An 11,469-nucleotide genomic window follows, 5' to 3' on the forward strand; every position below is an offset into this window, starting at 1 on the left:
CTTAGGCTAAGATCAAGCATAACATCTCCATTGTTGAAATGGGCCTACTTGAAAACAGTGAAAGAAGAAGATAAAACTTTGCTTGTTTACTCACTGGTTTCGTGAAATCCCAGTGGAAAGAGACGTGGGTAATTTGGAACTTTGTATGATTTGAAAAGTCAAGTTTTTTTGCACCAAATTAAGCTTAGTGAGAACAAGGGCAAGCAGATGGAAGACCTATTAGGAAATAAGATTAGGGGCAAGAAAAACCTAATTTCCTAGATCAGTGTTTCCTAATCACTACTGATGACAAAGAATCACCTGAGGTATCTTGTACAACTGCCCCAGGTCCCTTCCCAAGAGATTTTGATTTATTACATTTAAGATGGGGCTCAGCAATTTATATTTAACAATCACTCCAGGTAAATCTTATCAGGTAAGTATAGGAAATAATAAAACTGACCTCACTCAACTGCCACCTATATATCAGTGATTTTCAATGTGGGGTCCCAGCAGCATCAGTCTCATGTGGGAACTTGTTATAAATATAAGCCTATGGACCCCACCCTAGACCTGCTCAATTAGAATCTCTGTAAGAGGGCCCCAGAAATCTGTATTTTAACAAATTCTCAAGGTGATTCTGGTGTGTACTAAAGTTTGAGAGCTACTGTACTAAATAATCTCTAATTATAGCCAATAATTAAAAAACCTCTGATTGTTCAACCCCCAGGTGCAAGAAGTGGCATAGAATGCCCAGTTCAACCCCCAAAAAGGGCATCCACCCAAGATATGCCTCCAAGAGAGAACGTCTCAGAGAACACAATGAGGTATTTGACCAAAGGAGTCACTCAACTGCCAGGATAGGTAGTCCTTGTCTAACAGGTTACGATATATGCTTTGGACCAGAAACTACTATGTATTTTTTCCTATTTCCTCCCTTTTTCAAATGGTAGTTTTGATTATATTTCTCTGGTTATCTCCCCACTAGTGTATATTGGGTATGTTGAAGAGAAGAGTAGTTTATAATTTAAGTACAGGTGACCAGACTGCTAGGAAGATGGATCTAAAGATGGCTGCATATCAACTAGGGATCTTGAACTTAATGCTAAATGCAGTAACTAGATAAGACTTCAGGTTTTTCTCCTTTGGGGACATGAATTTATCACACCTACGTGTGGGCATTTTTTGAAAGAGGATGTGTAGGAAGAAATGTGTCCATGGATACTAGGTATTCAAATGAAGAAGCTATACTAGATATTTGTGATTGGTGAATAGCATTCATTATTCATTTCCCCAAAACCCTTGATTCTACTGGAAATCCATCTGGTTCCAGAGAGATATACCCTAGGGCAGGGGTCCCCAACCCCTGGGCCACTGACAAATACTGGTCCATGGCCTGCTAGGAACCAGGCCACACAGCAGGAAGTGAGTGGCAGGTGGGTAAGCAAGCGAAGCTTCATCTGTGTTTACGGCTGCTCCCCATCACTTGCATTACCACCTGAGCTCTGCCTCCTGTCAGATCAGCAGTGGCATTAGATGCTCATAGAAGCATGAACCCTATTGTGAACTGTGCATGCAAGGGATCTAGGCTGCATGTTCCTTATAAGAATCTAATGCCTGATGATCTGTCGCTGTCTCCCATCACCCCCAGATGGGACGGCTTAGTTGCAGGGAAACAAGCTCAGGGCTCCTACTGATTCTACATTATGGTGAGTTATATAATTATTTCATTATATATTAGAACATAATAATAGAAATAAATTGCACAATAAATGTTAGGCATTTGAATCATCCCCAAACCACCCCCCTCCCCCCACCCACCCTGTCCGTGGAAAAATTGTTTTCCACGAAACCAGTTCCTGGTGCCAAAACAATTGGGGACCACTGCCCTAGAGGTTAGGGATGGAACACATGACCTTGCTAAGCCAATCAGTGTATTTCATCCCTGAGATTTTAGTGATTGGTCAAAGTATCTGACCTAAGCCAGCTGAGAATACATCATAGGGCACAGGTTATCTATCTTTCTCTAGATTGGACTGCTGTAGCCTGGAACTGCTGGTCCAATTTTGCTACCATAAAAAAAAAAAACAGCCTGAGAATGATACTGACACACACAGCGAAAATCCTAAAGAATCATAAACACTGAGGCTGAGCCCCAATTCAAACTATGCCTGAAGCCCATCTGAGCTCTAGATTTTTTTAAAATTTATATTGATCAATGTTTGGTAACAGTTTAAGCCTGTTTGAAATGGGTTTCCTGTTACATGCAGGCAAGTTCTGTTAGAAAAGGCAAATCAAAGCTATAAATATGAATTTGCATATTGCAGTAGATGTGAGTGCAAGTTTAAACAGAAAAAAATAATTGTTCATTTCATTTCTGGATTATTAATTATATAGTACCTTAACTTTCCCCACAGCTTCAATATATAATTGGTTTTCCTTTTAACTTCCCTCAGTAAAAATATACTGGCCTCTCTTGAGAAGTTCCTCTCACAGAATATATTATGTTCACATATATTTCACATTCTACTATTGAGAAAAATTGAACTGGCAGAAATTGTGGGTTTGTAGGGTCATGTAAGTTTTCATTAAACTGGGTTAGGGTTTGAAGGTTTGAATTAATTACACCTCCTTCCCTTCCAGATTCTGAACCAACTAAAAAATATACACAGGAATCAAATAGGGATTAAGATATCAGCTTTAATATATTGTTCAGTGAAAAAAGCAAAATTCAGAACAGCATGTATAGTATGCCACCACTTGTGTAAAAAAAAAAAAAACCTGATACACACATACCCACACACAATATGCTTGTAAATACATGGAATATCTCTGGAATGATACATCAGTAACTGGTAACAGTCGTTACTTTTTGAAAATGGGACCAGGGAACTGAGGCCAGGGGTGAGAAGGAGGAAGAGAGACTTACTTTTTAATAGTATACCCTTTTGTACTATTTGACTTTTACCATAGGCATGTGTTATTTTTCTAAAAAACAATTTATATATTAAAACTGTAAAAAAGAATAAAAATAGATACCAGCTTTATAGCTGATAGAGCTGGATTGGAGAACATGGCTTGGACCTGAGGCTGAAATGAACTTCTATCATAAGTCTAAGGACTTTGGGATTCCCCCACCCCAAGGAGAGATAGTTGGGTCTACAAAGCAGATGTTTACCCAGCCATGTAGTGAAGGACTGCAGTCTTTCCCACATCTTGCTGTGTGGAACGAACTCAAGATCCAAGAGTGGCCTAAGCTGCCTATCCATTATAACCATTTTCTCAATCTCATCAAGTTATTCCTCCTCCCAAGCATAAGATTGAATGAGTGTAAGAGAAGATGGGTAGAACTTTCTTCCAAACATTTTTGAGAGATGCAAGTCTTTTCCTTTTCTTGAGTCAGGAGCATGGAGAGAGGAAGAGGATAGATCCCATCATAACCTTGTACATTTTCATTCTCTTAAGCCACAATGGTTAATGCTCAAGACTCTGGTCAACAAACAGGGCTGTGGCTGTCCCCTTCCAGGGAGACCAACAATATCTTAGAGAAGTTCTGCTCCCATCAATGTAAGATTGGTGAGCAGTTGTTTTTGCCCCCAAGAGGCTCTGAAATAAGTCAAAATAGAACAGTAATTAAATTAACTCTAAGGCTACATTACACCCTAGGCTGAAAATATGATCACAATTGCAGCCCTAATTTACAATTATGTCCAGCCATATTTCCTGACATAGCTGACAAGAATTATACAATGACTCCCAAAGATAGCATTAAAATACTCCAAATAATACAATATCAACAACATAATAAAAATGCCTTAGTTTGAACTATATGACCTCACCCCCACCCCATCAACTATTAAACTCCAAGGCAAAAAGGACTGTCCAAAATTAAATTTCTAATTCAAAGTCCAAAATAATTAAAGTCCAAAATTCTGCCTTTCCCAATTTCTCGTTTTTCTCATTTCAGCCATATAGATCTCACAAAGATGTCTGCCCAGATATGGGGTTCCTTCAGCAGCTGCAGCCTTGGCTGTCTTCCTCTTGACTGGGTGTAGTTCCTTCAGGACCTCAGGAGTTGAATTAATCTAACCCCACAATTGCATGTCATACATATTAAAGAGTCCAAAGGGTCAAGAAGACATAAGATTATCACAATATCAACCTCACATCAAAAAAATTAGAAAGCACACTAGTCCCCAGCCACTAGAACAGTTTTTTTAAGCAAATATATGACCCCAGGACTTAGAACATAGGGCAATACAGACCCACATTGCTGTTGTCAGTCAAACATCATAATAGAGACTTAGTGGCATCAAAAAGCAAAAGTAGACAGATAAAACATAGGAGAAAAGAGAACATCTTCTTTGTTTCATCCTCAGCAGGATGCCAATCTGTGCCGGTAGTCTGGACTCCATGACCTGTGAACTTAAACTAATTTGGAAGATATCTTGCAGTACAGTCCCAATATGATTGTACTGCCTTTAGTCCCAACCCCAAATGTGCAGAACTCCATGGCCTTATTAGGCTGTTACTGCTAATGGAGCTTCTGTGAGAACCTCAATGAGAAAGCTTTGGTTTTGGCCAAGTGCTTCTCTCAAAAACCATGCTTGTACTTCAACTTTTCTTTCCTAGGCTTTGGTTAACCTCCACCAATGCCTCTTTAATAATGGAAAGCTCAAAGGCCCTTCCATTGTTTACTTTTCTGCCACAGTAGAACTCACCCTTATCTGCATATGAGTTTCTTAGGGCCAGCCAAGAAACAGGATGGAGTTAAAAATCAAAACACTAACAAAAATCTATTAGATTTCTATCTACCAATGCCAGCACTTAAAACATCATTAAGCCTACAGACTACCTACCACTGACTGTGTTCCAAGTCCTGCTGGGATACCATAATAGATGAGCCCACCAGTCCCTGCAAGGAAGTATAGCCTGCTTTCAGCCATTCTTGGTTCTCACAAGTGCCTTGCCCACCTCATATGCTGGAACTCTGAATTCAGTCTCCTAAGAATCAAATCTAAAACTTCTGAGTCTCTCTTAGCACAGCAAAGAAATCTGTATCTCAGCTTGATTCTAGGTTTCTCCTCTTTCATTTTGAGGTTCTGGACAGATCTGTCAACCCTTGCCAAATCCAGCCTTTGCCTTGTGACTGAGGGCTCTAGCTAGAGCCTGGCTTAATGCTCCTCTGGGCCGGCAAAGACCATTTGTGCTAAAGTCTGCCTGCACAGCTTGTATCAGTTAAAACCTACTCCATGTCTGCAGATACCAGCCAGAGCTATTGGAGACAAGAGAGACCCTAATGCCACTGATGACTAAAACCTTTCACTTAAGCTCCACCAGAAATCTTGATCTCTCCACTTGGAGTTTGGTCCCCAAATGCTTGTCTTCTTATCAGTTTTGCAAGGTTTCTCAGCCTATGGTTAGGTACTAAAATGCAAAGTAATTACCTTCTTAATTCTAAAACAGTTGAGCAATAGGTGAAAGAACCAGAAAGAGAGCAAAATTAGCCTTACTTTTAGTACAGTTAGAATTGAGAATGCAACTTGAACAAGAGACCAAAATGGGCTTCCCACTCTTTCCCAAGTTAGATTTTTGAAGCCACTTGGGGGAGATTTGAGATTGCAAAGTCACTTACCCAGCCAGTCACATGGGATATCTCAGCAAGCTTCACACCTCAATGAGTGTAGAGTCCAAGTGCCAAAAAGAGTGAGGTGAGAGGTGTTCAGCTACCTTTAATCTATTAACACCACCCAAGATAAAAAAAAGTATGAGCCAATGGATGTCAGGCTTTACCCTTCTCACTAATCAGTTAAATTGTGGAGAGGAACCAGTGAAAAGGTTGGACAGATGGGCAAAAGGTTTCTTCCAAAAACATATGAGAGGGCAGAAGTTCCAATTTTTTGCCAAGCAAAACGTGCAAAAAGGGAGAAGATGGTTCTTACAAACTGGAAAGCAATCAAGACTTTCTGTGTCTACAGATTTAGAGTCTCATATATTTGGCAAATTTCAAGATGACCTCTAAGATGTTTTTACCAAATCGTAGACATAGATATGGAAATCATCATCAAATTTGATGAAGTACACAGAGGGTTTTGCTTCTACCTGATGAATGACCATGCCAGTTCTCTTGGAGCCATCGTCTTTGGCGTATTCCACCTGTTTGCCTACCAGGCTGTCTATGACTTCTCCTGGCTCCCTCTCTGCCAGAGGAGAATCATTGGAATCTTGAAGGATGCGGAGGTCACCATCTTTATAATCATCTAAGAGCTGGTACATATATAATACAGGATCTTTCTCATAGGTAATGTAAAACCATGTGTTCATGACAGGTGCCTGAGCTAAGACCATCCCCCTCCATTCATTTTTGGAACCTTCCTCTGTCTCAAAAATATGTTCCACTGCTTTGCCAACCATTATTTCTGCCAAGTGTGTATCACTGATTCTAGATGATGCAACTCTATTAGGAAGGACTTCAAGTGATGACACTCTTTCATCTCTGTGAAGTTCCAATCCATAAACACAGTCAAATCCATCATATTTGATAAGATACAGAGAGGGATTTACAGGTACCTGATCCAGAACGGTTCCTTTCCACTGTGTTAGAGGTTCATCTCCATCTTTCCATCCGTGCTGAATTCTGCAGCCCACGATGTTCCTCCGAGGCTGGGAGGTGGGTCGGCTCCTATGCTTCTTGTGTGCAGCCTTCCTCTTTATCATGGTAACAGACACACTGCCGTGGCCAGCGCCTGTCCTGGACCGCTGCCCTGCAGCTGCCTTTCCAAACGGGGTCTTCATGCCTGCGAGGAGGAGCACAGTTGCCAGGTGGACCGAGAAAGGAAATTAACAAAATCAATGCATAACACGGAGAGCTTTTTCTCCTAATCAGCGCACCCCGTAAACCCACACCTGTTTTTCCCGAAAGCTAGATAGCAAAGCTGGAAATCAAGGCACCCTGGCTGAGTGCCTGCAGTAACCTTCCTCCCCAGCTCAGTCTGGCTAAGATCTGCGGTTCGGTGAAATAGGAAGCGTTTCCCCATTCCCCTCGCCCTGCTTCCAACACTACCCGGCCAGGAGGCGCAGATTCCCCACCGTCCCGGATTGCGGGCCTCAAGCGCCCAAATCGGACACCTCGCCGTTGCCTCCGCAGTGAGCCTATGGAGGAGGAAAATCAGCGGGCGAGCAGCCCGGTGCTTGCAAAAGCTGGGAGAGGATGATCCGTAGGCAAGGAGTGTCTCTAAGAGGACGGCGGGGCAGGCGAAGATGACCGTGGCGGCGTCCCTTGCTCTTGGCTCCTGCGTCCTCCGCCTTCCTGGTGGCGGCGGCGGTGGCAGTGGCGGTGGCGGTGACCGCAGCCCCTCTCCCACATCGGACTCCCACTAATCGCTGCTGCGCTGCAGTCTCCTCCCTCTTTTTCTAGCGCAGCTTCCGGTCAGTAGAGAGGCCTCCCCTTCCTGCCAAACACCGCGTGGCGCCCCTCCCCCACCAACCTGTGCCACAGCCCCGGGCATGGAAGGTGCTCCTAGGTTGTGGGTCTCGCAGCTTCCCCCAAATCAGAAGCTGTGGAGCCCACAACGAACTCTTTCTCACTTCGTAGGTTTACCTCTTCTGGTTTAGCACGCGCCCCTCCCCCCACCTAACCTCACCTCTCTGCGCCCCTGCCCCTTCGGCTTTCCACCTTTCAGGAATTAGCCCTTTCCTTTCCCCTCCCTCCCCGCGTCTCCCCACCCTCCATTGAAGGGGATTTGTGGTAGGACAAGAGAAATGCGCTACTGCTCAGTGTTCAGGCTGCCATCTTAACCCAATCTACGTAATTTTTACTGACTTGTCATTCCCAGACTTAACTTCTTGAGGATTTCTTTTATTTTCCCCTGATTGCAAAAGAATTGCATGCACAATATTGACACTGTAAAATTCAGAAAATTGACATGAAGAGAAAATAATGAACTGTAAGCCGGCCTCCCATTTTCCAGGGCTCACAGTGAAATATTAACACTATTTCCTTTTCCTTTTTTCTAAGCTCTTACAAAGCTTGGATAATTTTGAATATACACTTTCATGTCCTGCTCATTTCCATGTAGAATAAACATTTGCTCGGTTTTTTAGATATTTTCTGAGAACATGTTTTGTAGTAGCTTCATAAAATTCAGCATTAGGATTTTTCATAATTTTGCCGTTGCCTCCTATCTTCAGACGTTTAATTGTTAAATACCTATAAATTGTGCTTGTGCGTAAATTATTCTGTTCACTTGAACAGAATAACCTAGACACTAAACTTATAATTCAGAACAATTGCTATAATTAGAACAGGAATTTGTGAGATCATAAATCTGTGGAGAAAGACATTTTAGAAGTGATTCAATCATTTTTATCGTTACAGCCATCCTAGTGGGTATGAAGTTGTATCTTATTGTGGTTTTAATTTGCATTTCTCTAATGATTAATGAGGATGAGCATCTTTTTGTGTGCTTGTTGGACATATGTGTATCTTTGGAGAAATGTCTATTACAAGTGCTTTATTCATTTTTTAAATGAATTGTTTATAGCAGGGCTGTTAATTGTTCTTTTTAAATTCTGGATAGGAGAACCTTATCAGATATATGATATGAAAATATTTTATCCCGTTTTGTGGGGTGTCTTTTCACTTTCTTGATAGTATTTTTGATGCACAAAAGCTTAAAACTTGGTTGTGCGTTTGGAGTCACACCTAAATAAACACTGTGAAATCCAAGTTCATGAAAATGTACCCCTATATTTTCTTGTAAAATTTTGTTTGTTTTTAGCTCTTATATTTATGTCTTTGACCCATTTTGAGTTAATTATTATATATAGTGTGATGAAAGGGACCAAATTCATTGTTTTGCACATGGATATCCAGTTGTCTCAGCACCTTCTGTGGAAGAGACAATTCTTAGCCCTTTTAATTGTCTTGGCATACTTGTTGAAAATCAATTTAGTACAGATGTATACGCTTATATCTGGACTCTTAATTCTATTTCATAGAATTTTATGCAAAAACCACGTTTTTAATTTATCTGTATGCAAGAACCACATTTATTTTTTGATTACTATAACTGTGCAGTATGTTTGAAATCAGTAAGTGTGATTTCTCTGAAAATATTATTAAGATTGTATTGGCTACTCACGCTCCCTTTTTTTTTTTTTTTTTTTGAGACAGAGTCTCGCTCTCTCGCCCAGGCTAGAGTGCAGTGGCACGATCTCCGCTCACTGCAACCTCCGCCTCCCAGGTTCAAGCGATTCTCCTGTCTCACCATCCTGAGTAGCTGGGGTTACAGACGTGTGCCACCACGCCCAGCTAATTTCATGGTCCCTTTCAATTTCATATGAATTTTGGGATTGTCTTTTCCTTTTCCGAACAAAAGGACCGTTGGGATTTTGATAAGGGTTGCATGGACTCTGCAGATAAACTTGGGAAGTATTGTTATCTCAACAATATTGTCTTACAATCCATGAACACAGTTTCCAGAGGGCATAATTTCCCACGAACAGAGTTTCCTATGAACACTGGGTATCCTGCAATTTATTTAGATCTTCTTTAAATTATTTCAGCAATGTTTTGTAGTTTTGGTTAGATTTATTTCTGAGTTATTTTATTATTTTTGACGCTATGGTAAATGGAATTGTTTACTGTGATATTGTGAAATATATATTTGCTCTTTGATCTCCTTTTCTGGCATACAGCCCCTAAAACCCTTGAAGTATCCTGAGCGATAAGAGTGTCTTTTGTATGCTAATAAGATGACTGATGATTGGCAGCCCCTAGATATCTTCAGGATGTGGGCTGTTCACGGCAAAGACCAGGGCATGATTAGAAGATTGGAGCAGAGAGGAGTTAAAGGTTGAATCGATCACCAATGGCTAATGATGTCTACATAATGAAGCCTCCATAAGAACCCAAAATAACAAGGTTAAGAGAGCTTTGGGATAGCTGAACACCTGGAGGTTCCTGAAGGGTGGCTCACTTGAACAGGGCATGGAAGCTTGGTGCCCCATTCCACATACCTTGCCCAATATATCTCTTCCTTCTGGGTGTTCATCTGTATCTTTTGTAATATCCTTTAAAATAAATGGGTAAATGTAAGTAAAGTGTTTCCCTGAGTTCTGTGAGCTGCTCTAGCAAATTAATTGAATGAGAACCCTGATTTATAGTTGGTCTGTTAGAAGTACAGATCATAACCTGGAACTTGTAATTGGCATCTAAAGTGCGGGGCAGTCTTGTGGGATTGAGCCCTCATGATTTTTAAGCCTTGATATTGTATCTTGTCTTAGTTCAGGCTGTTATAACAAATTGCCATAGAATGAGTGGCTGAAACAATAAACATATATTTCTCACAGTTCTGGAGGCTGGAAAGTCCAAGATAAGAAGTACAGGCCAATTTGGTTCCCCGGGGATAGGCCCTCTTTCTGGTTCCAAATGGCTATCTTCTCATTATACCCTCACATGGTGGAGAGCAGAGAGAGAGCTAGCTCTCTGGCCACTTCTTATAAGAGCATTAATCCCATCCATAGGGGCTCTACCTTCATGACCTAATTATCTCCCAAAGGCTCCACCTTCAAATATTATCACACTGGAGATTAGGCTTTAACATATACATTTAGGGGACAGGGCCACAAACATTCAATCTATAGCATGTCCTGAAATTTGACTGAATCTTTTTAATCGTTTCAGTAGTTACTAATGGATTCCTTAGGATCATCTCTATATACAATGGTATTATCAGCAAATAAAGACAGTTTTACATTTTCCTAATATGGATAACATTTATTTTCTTACTCGATTGCCCTGTCTAGAACCTACTGCAGTACAATGGTGAATGGAAATAGTGAGGGGGCATTCTTGTCCTCTTCTTATACTCAGGGGGAGAGGTTTCAGCCTTTCCCTGTTGAATGTGAATTTAGCTCTTTTTTTAATTCATATATGTCTCTTATCTTGAAGAAGTTCGCTTCTATTCCTAGTTTGTTGACAGGTTTATTATTATTATTATTAGAGGGTGTTGGATTTTGTCAAATGCTTTCTTGTGTCAATTGAGATAATCATTTTTTACCTTCATCCTATTGAGGTGTATTATTTTTATTAATTTTATAAAATTTTTTAATTGGAGTAAACTATACTATAACATAAAATTACCACTTTAAGAGTACAATTTAGTGGCAGTAAGTACATACACATTGTTGTGCAATCACCATTACCCATTTTCAGAACTTTTTTGTTATCCCAAACATAAAATATGTACCTATTAAAAAATAATTCCTTATTCCTCCCTCCCTCAGTCCCTGGTAACTTCTTTTCCTTGGTGCCTCGTACAAGTGATATCATACTATATTTGTTCTTTTATGTCTGTTTTCACTTAGCATACTGTCTTCAAGATTCATTTATGTTATAGCATTTGTCACAATTTCATTCGTTTTTAAGGCTGAGTAATATTCCATTGCACCTATATATCACATTTTGTTTTTCAATTCATCTGACAA

At 40.6% G+C, this 11,469-nt stretch overlaps 1 protein-coding gene across 1 annotated transcript in view; it reads right to left on the minus strand.

Annotated features, from left to right (window-relative positions):
• Positions 1 to 7,361, minus strand: part of SPIN3 (spindlin family, member 3) — a 108,971-nt gene extending 101,610 nt beyond the window's left edge. Inside the window, 2 exon segments of the mRNA NM_001132165.1 lie at positions 6,550 to 6,776; positions 7,043 to 7,361. Coding sequence (NP_001125637.1) covers positions 6,550 to 6,774 — 225 coding nt within the window. The 5' untranslated portion in view covers positions 6,775 to 6,776; positions 7,043 to 7,361.
• Positions 7,362 to 11,469: the final 4,108 nt, after the last annotated feature.

Source organism: Pongo abelii, chromosome X, assembly GCF_028885655.2.
Source record: "Pongo abelii isolate AG06213 chromosome X, NHGRI_mPonAbe1-v2.0_pri, whole genome shotgun sequence".
In the NCBI taxonomy this organism is placed as follows: domain Eukaryota; kingdom Metazoa; phylum Chordata; class Mammalia; order Primates; family Hominidae; genus Pongo; species Pongo abelii.